Here is a 13923-nt window from a genome sequence, read left to right as displayed (position 1 = left end):
CTCGTTTGCTCTCTTTCAAATACAAGCACACACACCTGTTTCATGGCAGTTTCTCCGATCTTATCCGAATGCTTGCGGATGCTCTCCAGGAAGTCTTTGAGGTCAGACATGGAGACGTCTCTGATTTGCGTGCGCAGACGTGGGATATTCTCTGCCATGATGGTGCAGAAACGATATGATCCCGCTTGAGGCAAACAGCTCTCCTCCAACTGTTCCAGGGTTCGTAGAGCTGGGTAGTATCTGGGTAGCATACGACAGGGTCAGAAATTATGGATACAGGAAATGTTGCTTATATCTGCTACTCCAGAAACCTTCCCACTATTAATGATAACAAATGCAGGGCTCAACAATACGTTTTTTTGTTCTGCTGACCCACTTGAGACAGAAGGTCAGATTTTTACTTCCAAGTCATCGTTTTTAATGAGCACAAAGCAACAAAAACAAAAAAAAACATTTTATATAAAGAAATGAATAATTAATAAATTAATAATATTATGTATAGTTGCTTTTTTCCAAATCAGGAGAATCTTGGGGGGGGGGGGGTTGGAGTTTAATACATTACAATAATTCAAACGTTTAAGTTTAGCATAAAAACACACATTGAAAATGCAGCACTGGAGGGCAAATGACCGAAAACTCTCAAAGCTCTCCTCAGGACATCCTTATTGTTGAGCCTTGCACATGCAGTACATGTTTTAACCTTAGATCTCAGCATGATAACAATTTAACCCAATCACGATGATCTCAGAGATGAGCTATGCTCATCACACACACACACTCTCTCAATACAGCATCACAGTCACGCAACATTACACAGCAGACCCAACGCCGGGGAGAGAGTCTCTCTTGGCCGACCCTGCCGCTACCTCCAGGATAATGGCAAAACCAAGCACACAGGAGAGACAGGGAAACACGGACAGCAGAGATAAATAAAAAACAAAATGGATGGAAAAGTTGCAGGCCCATGCCGAACTTCAGGTCACACAGAGGACACGATAAGACAGCAAAGCCAATGCTTCAAAAACGTTTAGAGTGCTACTTTCAAATAGAATTTAGGTGGACAAGCATTTTCAGGAGTTTCCACAATTTTGATTCCCAAATATAAATATCCCCTTGTTAGGGAACCCCCTTTCTAAAATATAAAAGGCACCTATATATTTTCTATGTATTAAAAATTAAATATATTTTGTAATTTTTTACAATGCAAAATTAATTAAAATTAAATACTATTGATGCATTGAAACAAATTAAGCAAGTTTTATCTGAAAATACTGGTTATTTATTGGTCTATTGGTGATATTGATTAATGCATCTCTTTTCTACTCACTACTAAAGTGATGTTAAATGTAAATGTTTTCCACTCAAATTAAATGTACTAACTTTATTAACAGTCCTATTATATTTTGTAAAAAAAAAATTATATATATATATATATATATATATATATATATATATATATATATATATATATATATATATATATATATATATATTTTTTTTTTTTTTTTTTTTTTTTTTTTTTTTTTTTTACAGATCCCCAGAAGCCTCTTGTGTCCCCCCGAGGGTTGCAACGTGCTTGTTATATAAGAGCTGTGTGCTCATGAGGACGCAGGTTAAAATCCTGTATCATCTCCACCCAGTTCCCCCACTCTCTCCCTCCACCTTCCTGTCAGATGTCTACTGTTCCTGATCATAAAAACAAAAATCCCATAAATAAGGAAGATGCCTGATAATGTTGAGAATTGGGACGGTTCAATGTATGCAGCTGCTAAAGCTAAGAAAATCCGATCCAAATGTGTCCTCTGTGTCTCTGACTCCTGACAGCTGCCAAATGCTGCTTTGGACATCTCAGACATCTGAAAAACTCTCTTTCTCTCTGTCTGGTCACAGTCACATCAGACTAGATGAGATACTCCAGTGGTCCAGTGATCAAGGGCCTGTTTAAATCATCAACACTTTGCTCTCTTTCCCATCTGAGAAAGTCCTGTTCTCAAATTTACTTTTTTTTATTTAAGTAAAGGTGTTAAAATATTGTGGGCACTGAACTGTGCTTGTGCATTTAAGCTCAACCTGTATGTTAAGTTTATCTCTACTGCCACCTAGTGCTCATCTGGTATTTTTGTGCGCAGCATGTACAAAAAAAGGCATCTGAATACAAACATCATACCGTTTGGCTCTCATCTGTTCCTGCAGTTTGCTGTACATCTCCAACACTGCAAGGAAAAAGCATGTGGAATTGTGGGAAAACAGCATGTGAGCTTCCAAGCACTTACAAAAAAAACATACAGTACACTACAGTTCAAAAGTTTAGGGTGGGTATGATTATTTCTACTGTTACACATTAAAATGCTGCATTTATTTGATCAAAAATGCCGTAAAAAACATAATATTGTGAAATATTACTGCAATTTAAAATAACTGTTTTCTGTTTTAATATATTTTAAAATGCAATTTATTCCTGTGATGGCAAAACTGAATTTTTAGCAGTCTTCGATGTCACATGATCCTTCAGAAATCATTCTAATATGATTTGGTGATTTGGTGCTTAAAGGGTTAGTTCACCCGAAAATTAACCCATGATTTACTCGCCCTCAATCTTAGGTGTAAATGACTCTCCTCTTTCAGACTAACACAAACAGAGTTACATTAAAAAATATAACTTACACCAAAAAAGTAAATCTCTGACCTGACGCATGACACATTGACGAACAAGGAGCACAGAGTCAGAAGTTACTCTTTTGGTGCAAGTTGATTTGGAAACCACGGATGCTAGTTATTTTAGTTTATAAAGTTTTAAATACGGATATTTTTCTTAGAAAAACCCATCGCTTTGCTTCAGAAGGTATTTATTAACACCCTAGAGATATATGGATTACTTTTATGATGGATGGATGCACTTTTATAGACTGTATCAGGAGTGCCATACACTATGACAAATATTATATATAAAGCTTGGAAGAGCAAGGATATTTTTTTAATATAACTCCAATTGTGTTCGTCTGAAAGAAGATAGTCATATGGCTTGAGGGTGAGTAAATCATGGGATAATTTCCATTTTTGGATGAACTATCCCTTTAAGAAACATTTCTTATTATCGCAGTTGAAAGCAGTTGTGCTGCTTTTCTTTCAGGACTCTTTGATTAATAAAAAGTGCAAAAGAACAGCATTTATTTTAAAAAGATATCTTTATAATTTATCATTATAAATATCTTTACTGTCAGTTTTAAATCAATTGAATGCATCCTTGCCAAATAAAGCATTCATTTCTTTAAAAAAAAAAAAACGCCCCAAAGCTTTTGAATGGTAGTGCAAATACAGCAAATAGTAATAACTGAAAAGCTCAGGCAGAGGCCTAAAGTTTGTACCTGGTAAGCAGTGTGTGAGTTTGTCAATGGTGGTGGCAATATTCCTCTGCTGCAGACGGCACTGTCTCAGTTCATCCATTGACGTCAGGAGCTACAGGCGAGGTAACCACTATTTTCAGTCATGCTTGTTACTGATATCAGTCACTTTACTGTTACATGTTCTATACCAACGACTAAACTAAGCAAGCAGGATACACACCTCCTTGCCGTCATTTTGTAACTTCTGATTGGTCTCGGTCACCTGACCCTGAGAAAGATAAGACAACCAATTATCTGAGAGTAATAAAAAAAGTGATTAAAATCATTTCAGTTTAGGCCTATAATGCTTCATCTCTTGCTTCGTCTCTCTGGTTTTATAGGATTTATCCTCTAAACCTCATCTCCTCTTTCTGCACCTTAAGTTTCTGGGCTTCTCCGCGCACTTTGAGCAGCTCAGTAATGGAGTCCACAAAGCCCTGGAAGTGATGGTTGCACATCTTCTCAATTTCACGGTCATGGTTGCGGATCCGCCCCTCCAGTTTCTCCATGAAGAGTCCATGTTCCTGTCCATCATAAACAGACCTTTCAGGAAAACAAGGAGAACATAAAAGAACAGTGTCAAAATTACACTATTTAAAACCACATATAGGCTTTACATTGACGCTAAATACAAAATATTATATTATTACAGCTCATTTATACATGAAACGGAACAACTGAAAAGGTTATCAAGAGATATATGAAGAGCCTTGTTGATCTTTAATTGTTTTGAACATATCTAATATAATAAACAACTTTAACATTAAGATATCACTTCTGATAGAGTGAAGGGAATGCAAATATGTCTATAAAACATTCAATCTTTGTCCATTGTCACTGACGCAAGGTGTTCACCACTAGGTGGCAGTAGAAGATATGAAATAAACACTCCTCAAGAAGCTCAGAACTGCTGGTGAATTCAAGAACAACTTGTAAGTGGATATACTTTTCTTTTTCATTTGAAATCAGAGCAAACACAACTAATGGCTAAATAAGATGCCCCATCTGCAGCTCTGCAAATACACAAAAAGCAATGAAAACGACACACTGAAAATGTCTTTCTGACTGACAAAAAAAAAAAGTTTTATACCTCAAAGCAACATTTTCTTTTGTGTAAAATTGTGGTATAATTTTACCTTGGTATACCAACCAATGCCCAGAGCAAGTGACAACAGAACACAATTAAATTTGATTCAGTTAGATTCTATAGTGTTTGTCTCAATACAGATGATGACAAAGCAGTTTTACCTCCAGCAAGCAAGCCAATGTAACAATGGACAATAAAAAAAAAAAAAAAACTCTTAAGAAGTAGGTTTGGTTGATTGATTTAGACATCACACTCTCCTAACAGAAGTCAGGTAATATGTAAATCAATCATGATTAATAGACAGAGCCACAGTGAGGACATGTCAGGGAAGCATGTGATGTCCTGTTCAGACTGTTAGACTAATTCAGGACACAAACACACCAGCACATGGCTTCACCTGAGCACTGTCTTCCTGTAGCTCAGGAAATGTCCTCCTTCTATTAGCACAGTCTTGACGTCACTGATCGCTTCTTCCACAAACACTCATACACAGTCAACAACTTAAATCCTGGGCTGCAAGGTGAAAGAAGCACTTCTCAACCTGAAATAAGGATTTTTATCTGCAGTAAGAGGAAGATGCTGGAAGGAAATGTGAGACATGTACAGGAAAAAGTGAACACTGAGACAGACAAATGAGCGGACATGCTCCAATTAGTCATGCAATGCCTAAAATACTCTAAACTGACCAAAATTTAGAGTATGTATAAGGGCACATTTGCACAGATAATATATAGAAATAACTGTCCATTTTGATTTCATGGTGACTTTAATGTTGTTTAAATCTTGCTCAAGGTCCTTTCCCGATTCTGTTTCCCTTTTTCCAAAAAGGCCAAAACTATTTTTAAAAATAACAGTTGAATGTTAATAAATGTTTAAAAAAAAAATAAACATAAAAATGAGAAAAATATATATATATAGGTATCATGGAAGTAATGGTCATCTTCACTAATCTGTGTTGCACAACTCCCTAAGCAAGAGTCACAAAAACAAGCGCAGGGATGGGAACAAAAAGCTAAACAAATTGTAAAGAGCACAGCTGCAGTGGTCCAGCTGTGTGAGACTGTACAGCATCTGGATCAAGAACACCTTTTTTAGTTATTCAGAGGGGAAAAAATAAGCATCAGGCATCACAGTCCAGCCTCTTTCTTATCAAATTTAAAAAATTTGATAAAAAAAATTTAATGATTCTACCCATTTCACAGCATAGGCCAGCCATGAAGTAATCTTACTTGATTGACCATCGCTTTTGGCTATTAAGTACTATTTGCAAACAGGCTGATGTTCCCAAAGCTGAAATGTGATATCCTCCTTGAGAAAATCTGGTGCCTGACAATTTCCCAATACTCCCTAGACTAAAGAAGCAGAGAAGAAATAAAGGATAAGAGAGAGAGAGAGAGAGAGAGAAGGGAAGGCGGGGGGGAAGAAAGAGAAAAGGCTTTTTCCACCCAAACATGTCTCGCACACTAACATTCGAAAAAATGTGAATTTTTATTTATGAGAACAGATAAGCATGCCTACCACTAAACTGAAAAGCCATAATGTCTAGAAATGTGCTGTTCCACATCAAGGCACCATAACTCTGCAATTACTGTGCTTTTCTGCTCTAAGATTTAACACCAGGGGTGTCATAAAATGAACAATTGAAGACATTCCTTAAAAAAAAAAAAAAAAAAAAAAAAAAAAACCAACAACAACAACAACAACAACAACAAAAAAACATACTGTTCAAAAGTGTGCCAGTACATTATTATTTTAATAAACTAATACTTTTGTTCAGCAAGGATGCATGAAATTGCACTGAAACTACTGCATGAAACTACCACATTCAAGCCCCTGAAAGGTAGTAAAGATCAGCGCGATCAGCGCGCACGCGAGCTTGATTGATTGACACTGCTAAGACACTCCTCCTGGCTCTGATTGGTTGTTTCTTACCGGGAGCGGTGTATTTCTGCAAATGGCAATAGGACCACTGGTAGGAGCCAGAGGAGCTTGATTTTTTCAGATTATCTGTCTCATATTCTACTGTCAGGACATAATGTCAGGTTTAACAAATATGTAAAAAAATATTTTTTTACAAAAGTTACCTACAGCAGCTTTAAAGTAATCCATGTGATAGGGCTGGACGATTAATCGAAAAGTAATCGAAACCGAAATTCAGAACCTCTAACCGACGTAATTTTCCCATGTCGGTTATTTCGGTTTTTTAAACCTGTTAATACTCCCCCTTAAAAACATAACTGCGTGTGTAGCCACGTGACTCCGCCCAGTCCAGTCAGTGGCATAAAGCAACACATAGTGATGGCCAGGGACGTGCACAGGAATTTTGAGGGGCAGTTGCTCTGACCTAAAAAAAGGGCACTCCCCTACACAACCCGGAAGGACTGAGAATAACCGTGGTATAAGCGGAATAATTGACTCTGCTTCGAGTCGTGACCGAATCACCGCCTCAGGTGTGCATTATTTTTCTAATAATTCAACGGCCCGTCGTCAATTATTCCTGACTTGAATCACAGCTTAAATAGTGTTTTGACATCGCCAACCCAAGTGCATTTTACCTCAAACTTGCGTCTAGTTAACTTTCTAAAGTAGCATTCGCTTCTCGGGTCGACATTAACACTGACAAAATTATATTCAGAATTAAAAATATTTTTATACCACTTTTTAATGTGTGATTGTGTAAAGGTTTTCACGAGATACCAACCTTTCGCGAACTTGCTTCCAACACTCGTTCTCATGGAGGCGCGTGTGCACGGAGGGGAGGGGCTGTGCGCGCGCGAGTATGAGAGACAAGTGAGTGAGAGACGCAGGGAAATGAAATGCAGCTGAACGTTTGCTTTATGAAAGACATTGACAAAGACGAAAACTAAGGACATTTAATCTATAATTTTATTTTATTTTAGTTAGTTTTGCCAAACACACATTAGAGTTTTGGTTAGTTATCGTTTTTCTTTTGTAATACTTCGTTTTTATTTTTATTTCAGTTAACGACGATGTTTTTTCCCACCTAGCTTTCATTTTTTCGTTCGTTTTCGTTAACGATTATAACCTTCCGACAACGTTAAATCGTCTCACCCGACAACCGCGACAATCTCCTTCTAGTGCCGCTCATGCAGGCTCAGCTCAGGTGCCGGTCGCGTGCAGCGCTGCAGCCACGTAAACAGAGTTTGCCCTTCCCCTACTGACTTTCACTTTCGGACGGGTGCCCGAATATGGAAGTGAATGAGGCTTTGCGATTTTTTTTTTTTTTTATCTAGGCCTACGTGAAATTCTGCATCCATTGTACGATTTTTTATTTATTTTTTTCCACCTCGGAAGGGCAACGTGAGTCGAGAAGGGCATATGGGCAGTTGCCCGGGCAACCTGAGCAACCCCCCGTGCACGTCCCTGGTGATGGCGCGCGAGCGGTGAGCCTTGCGTCTTGACTAAACTTTGTCAGTTGTATTTGTTTTATGGTTTGGACATTCAAGCGATTAGACGATCGGATGTGTATTATTATATCAATCTACCGCGCTCGCATAGATATATACATATATCTATGCTGCGCTCGCGCAGCTGCATGTAGCACGAACACTCATACAAACAGCTGCGCAAAACGTGAAGATCGCGCGCACACAGAGGAACGCAGAAACTTGTTGTCAACGCTGTCCTGTGATTTATCACTAAAATAGCTTAGAAACTCAAAAGTTATAGCATCTATTTTTTATACTTTTGAAGGAACTATTTACAACCCACAGCTTCACAATTAATAGAGAGACGGTATGACTAATTCACACACGCAATCACTACTGGTACTGTGCTAATTTATCTTTATCTGATTTACAACGAGCAGAAACCTGTAAGAAATGTTACAAACCATAGATAAAATAACTGCTGATAGTGAGCTATGATGTCAGATCACTCTTTCAACAGGAAAAAAATATCCCACCTTAATAGTCAATCATAGGCTATTTACAGTACAAACCTTGTCAGTGAACTATGAGGGCAAAAAAAAAAAAAAAAAAAATCAGAAATAAAATAATCGTTCATTAATCGTAATCGAGGTAAAATGTTCAATTAATCGAGGTTTTGATTTTAGGCCATAATCGTCCAGCCCTACCATGTGACTCCAGTGGTTTAACCTCAATTTTATGAAGCGACCTGAGTGTGATGCAAACAACATACAGGAAGTTCGTGCTGCAGACTGCTGTAAATGCACTCAGGACCATTTCCAGAGGCTGTAGATTCCTCTTAATAATGTTGTAAATAATGTTTAGTTTCTTGCACAGACCAATCGTTTTGCTTCAAAAGTCCTCAATGTATCATTAGGAGCCACAGGTTTTAATGTTTTGCCTATATATGTTTTTTTTTGTTTTTTTTTTACTCTTGATGTGGTAGCCATTGACTTGCATTATATGAATCACCAAGGCAAACAATCTTCTTTACTATTCTACTGAAGAAAAAAAGACATAAATTAAAGGTGATAGAGAGGATTTTTTCGTCGACTGAGAATCCAAAGACTGTTGCTGAGTTTTTCAAATGAGCGCATGCGTAAGAACAGCCCCCCTCCTTCACAGCTCACTTTAAAGGAACGCCTCCCAAAACTCGTTGCCGAGTATTGGAACACGAGTGTTTACCACCGGCATTCGCGGTGTCGTGTTTTTTGGATTCATTATGTCGGACTCACCGCAGGTAACTCATAATCTGCAGTTGTTACTCCTGTCTCCTGACAAAAACATTGCATGCGGCGCCTGTAGAGTGTGGAAAGTTACTGGAGAGCGCAGCTGCACTCGTCTCTCACAAGGAACGTCACGGCAGTGATTGACAAGCCAGAGGGCCAATCCGCGCACATCTCTCACAAGGAACGTAATGGCAGTGATTGACAAGCCAGAGGGCCAATAGCTTACGCGATGATCGCGTAAACGATTGGCTGATGTTTTTAAGGCACTACCTCGTGTACAGATGATGCATATTAAAATTATTACTTTCAGTGCACCTAATAAATAGTCTTTTATCCGTTAGTAAAGACAGTTTCAAGTAATATTGCAAAAATGTATAAAACAAAACATCCTCTTTAGCACCTTTAACAGCAAATTTTCATTTTTGGGTGAACTATCCGTTTAAGTCTGAAGAATGACATTGCTTTGGGCTCTCTCTCTGTGTGTGTGTGTGTGTGTGTGTGTGTGTGTGTGTGTGTGTGTGTGTGTGTGTGTGTGTGTGTGTGTGTGTGTGTGTGTGTGTGTATTGACCTGTTACACAGCATTCCTATTCACAACATTTCCTCTGCAAATTGTTGTCACCCTCAACCAACTTAAGGAAAACCTATGCTTATATGTGGTATGATGTCATATCCTGTTGGCTGAATGAAATCTAGCTCAATGGCAGCTGGGAAACAGAATGGATCGGAAATAGAGCAGAGGATCTAAACTTAGAAGCCACACCAACACACGTCAGCACCTCGTACTAACAATAGCAGCACACTTTTTCTGTCAATGATGTAATAACACACCTACCAGTCTACACATTTATGTTTTTAAAACTTACTGTACCAGATAAGTCGCTCTGGTTTGTGTTTGAGTGCTCTCTGAGGCTACGTCCACACAAAGCCAGAGCTTACCCTATCCAATCTTTTTTCTTTTCCTCATCTCAAGAAATATCTCCGTACACAAAACCACTTAAACGACTCAAAGAATAAAGAATAAGACTTGGGGCATACGCATAAACCTTGCGCACTGTATACAAACTTTAGTAAAGCTTTTAATAAAGCTTTAATTTTAAAGCTTTAAAATTAAAAAAAAAAATTTAATAAAGCTTTAAGCTCGGTAGCTTCTGCAGCACAAACACAAGCATGCAGTACGCCATTATTGTTGTTGCTGCTGCTTTACAGCATGTTTTTACAAGTGTTGAGGACTGTAGCTAATCACAATCAAATCTGTTGAGCGCATGAACGTAATGGCCTATTAGAGGTGCTAGTCAGTTAAGTTAGTCAGAATCTGCTTCAGAGTGCAGAATTCAGAGAGCTTGCGCTTTAAAGACTGACAGCGTTAGTGGAGCGAGGGGAGGGCTCTTCTCTTGCTTTCTGTTTATTACCCATTCATAATCTGAATACAAGCTTACTTTTTCATGCTGCTAAGTACACTGCAAAGTTTCTGGGCTGACAGCCATATTTAAATGAGTGACTGAATCAGAAACTGCAATGATTGACAGTGATAACCAACGGACAAGAGAAAATGGGAAAACATTTTTTAATAGTACTTAATTCAAAAGTTTTTGCTCTGGTACCAAAATTGTTACTGAGAACAGCAAAATTTTACTGGTATTGGTACAGCGTACAGACTACTGAAATGTTGGTACTATGACAACCCTAGCAACATAGACAACAGCAGGAATATTAGGCTGCTGTCACTTTAAGATCTGATGCACAGATATATATTATACTATATATTATACAAAATATTCACACATCCAATTTTGTCCCAAATGTTCATTTTCACTTAAGAAGTAACTGACTGTGTGTCAACTGTATGTCAGAACAGTGTGTGAGTAAAATCACATGAAAATACATTGTGAACGAATAACTGTCTGCAATAGAGACAGTAATACAAAATGTATACTTGTTGTCAATTTTCTACTGGTTTATCATGTCTACTAGTATATGGCCAACTTCAATGACAGATTTAACAACACTAGGCCATATTATGATATCAGTGGTGATCTCTGGGCCAAAAATGCAGATAATTAAAGGTGCCATCGAACGTTTTTTTTACAAGATGTAATATAAGTATAAGGTGTTCCCTGAATGTGTCTGTGAAGTTGCAGCTCAAAATACCCCATAGTTTTTTTTTATTAATTTTTTTAACTGCCTATTTTGGGGCATAATTAGAAATGTGCCGATTCATGCTGCAGCCCCTTTAATTGCTCACGCTCTCCGACCCTGGAGCTCGCGTTTGCCTTAAACAGTGGATAAACAAAGTTCACACAGCTAATATAACCCTCAAAATGGATCTTTACAAAGTGTTTGTCATGCATACTTCATGCATGCGTCGGATTATGTGAGTATTGTATTTATTTGGATGTTTACATTTGATTCTGATTGAGTTTGAGGTTTTGCTCCATGGCTAAAGCTAACATTACACACTGTTGGAGAGATTTATAAAGAATGAAGTTGTGTTTATGCATTATACAGACTGCAAGTGTTTAAAAATGAAAATAGTGACGGCTCTTGTCTCCATGAATACAGTAAGAAACGATGGTAACTTTAACCACATTTAACAGTACATTAGCAGCATGCTAACGAAACATTTACAAATATCACTAAAAATATCATGATATCATGAATCATGTCAGTTATTATCGCTCCATCTGACATTTTTCGCTATTGTTCTTGCTTGCTTATCTAGTCTGATGATTCAGCTGTGCACATCCAGACGTTAATACTGGCTGCCCTTGTGTAATGCCTCAATCATGGGCTGGCATATGCAAATATTGAGGGCGTACACCCAGACTGTTACGTAACAGTTGGTGTTATGTTGAGATTCGCCTGTTCTTCGGAGGTCTTTTAAACAAATGAGATTTATATAAGGAGGAGGAAACAATGGTGTTTGAGACTCACTGTATGTCATTTCCATGAACTGAACTCTTGTTATTTAACTATGCCAAGATAAATTCAATTTTTAATTCTAGGTCACCTTTAAAGAAGTATATCCGTATATGTGCTATAAACAGGAACAATTGAATAAGAATGTCATAAATAATTAAATTATTGGAATATAGGAAATTAATGTATAATTTATTGCATAAATCAGCTCAAACATGGACTTACTGCAGCACAATAACTGCATTTCATGAGACATCTGCATGCTGGTACATTACAGGCAGTGAAAGCAAACACTGTCCTGGACAAAGTTTGGCCCTCACGTCCTGCTTTATTGACCCTGGACTAGATCCTCCTCTGATGGCAAGGGCTGAACTCCATCTGGAGGTTCTAAGGTAACATTAGAAGCTCTAAAAGAGGAAATAGTCTTAGTGCAATACGCTGGCTAAACACTGAAATCTGATCACTGTCTAACAGAGGGAAGAGTTTGCAGCCACTGCAGTTCATGTCTCTCAAATCACTGTCTAATGTCAATGTGCTCAAAAAAAACAAAACTTTTATTTGATTAACCTTTTATGATTAATTTACAGGTGCTGAATATCATCAAAAAGTTGATTTATTTCACTAATTCCATTCAAAATGTGAAACTTGTATATTATATTCATTCATTACACACAGACTGATATATTTCAAATGTTTATTTCTTTTAATTTTGATGATTATAACTGACAACTAAGGAAAATCCCAAATTCAGTATCTCAGAAAATTAGAATATTGTGAAAAGGTTCAATATTGAAGACACCTGGTGCCACACTCTAATCAGCTAATTAACTCAAAACACCTGCAAAGGCCTTTAAATGGTCTCTCAGTCTAGTTCTGTAGGCTACACAATCATGGGGAAGACTGCTGACTTGACAGTTGTCCAAATGATGACCACTGACACCTTGCACAAGGAGGGCAAGACACAAAAGGTCATTTCAAAAGAGGTTGGCTGTTCACAGAGCTCTGTGTCCAAGCACATTAATAGAGAGGCGAAGGGAAGGAAAAGATGTGGTAGAAAAAAAGTGTACAAGCAATAGGGATAACCTGAATGATTGTGAAACAAAACCCATTCAAAAATGTGGGGGAGATTCACAAAGAGTGGACTGCACCTTGAGTCAGTGCTTCAAGAACCACTACGCACAGATGTATGCAAGACATGGGTTTCAGCGGTCGCATTCCTTGTGTCAAGCCACTCTTGAACAACAGACAGCGTCAGAAGCGTCTCGCCTGGGCTAAAAACAAAAAGGACTGGACTGCTGCTGAGTGGTCCAAAGTTATGTTCTCTGATGAAAGTAAATTTTGCATTTCCTTTGGAAATCAGGGTCCCAGAGTCTGGAGGAAGAGAGGAGAGGCACACAATCCACGTTGCTTGAGGTCCAGTGTAAAGTTTCCACAGTCAGTGATGGTTTGGGGTGCCATGTCATCTGCTGGTGTTGGTCCACTGTGTTTTCTGAGGTTCAAGTTTCAACGCAGCCGTATACCAGGAAGTTTTAGAGCACTTCATGCTTCCTGCTGCTGACCAACTTTATGGAGATGCAGATTTCATTTTCCAACAGGACTTGGCACCTGCACACAGTGCCAAAGCTACCAGTACCTGGTTTAAGGACAATGGTATCCCTGTTCTTAATTGGCCAGCAAACTCGCCTGACCTTAACCCCATAGAAAATCTATGGGGTATTGTGACGAGGAAGATGCGATATGCCAGACCCAACAATGCAGAAGAGCTGAAGGCCACTATCAGAGCAACCTGGGCTCTCATAACACCTGAGCAGTGCCACAGACTGATCGACTCCATGCCACGCCGCATTGCTGCAGTAATTCAGGCAAAAGGAGCCCCAACT

General features: G+C 38.3%; 1 protein-coding gene across 4 annotated transcripts in view; it reads right to left on the bottom strand.

Moving 5' to 3' along the window:
• exoc6b (exocyst complex component 6B) overlaps positions 1-13923 on the bottom strand; it is a 127128-nt gene that overhangs the window by 93198 nt on the left and 20007 nt on the right. For all 4 annotated transcript variants that reach the window (XM_048183998.1, XM_048183999.1, XM_048184001.1 and 1 more), the window contains exons 2-6: positions 3761-3926; positions 3565-3612; positions 3366-3456; positions 2168-2213; positions 36-240 (exon numbers count right to left, since the gene is read on the bottom strand). In XM_048183998.1, the coding sequence (XP_048039955.1) occupies positions 36-240; positions 2168-2213; positions 3366-3456; positions 3565-3612; positions 3761-3926 (556 nt within the window). The remainder of the gene's footprint in view (positions 1-35; positions 241-2167; positions 2214-3365; positions 3457-3564; positions 3613-3760; positions 3927-13923) is intronic.

Source organism: Megalobrama amblycephala, linkage group LG3 (genome assembly GCF_018812025.1).
Source record: "Megalobrama amblycephala isolate DHTTF-2021 linkage group LG3, ASM1881202v1, whole genome shotgun sequence".
In the NCBI taxonomy this organism is placed as follows: domain Eukaryota; kingdom Metazoa; phylum Chordata; class Actinopteri; order Cypriniformes; family Xenocyprididae; genus Megalobrama; species Megalobrama amblycephala.
Note: the sequence above shows the minus strand (reverse complement) of the source record. Positions and strands in the feature narration are given on the sequence as shown.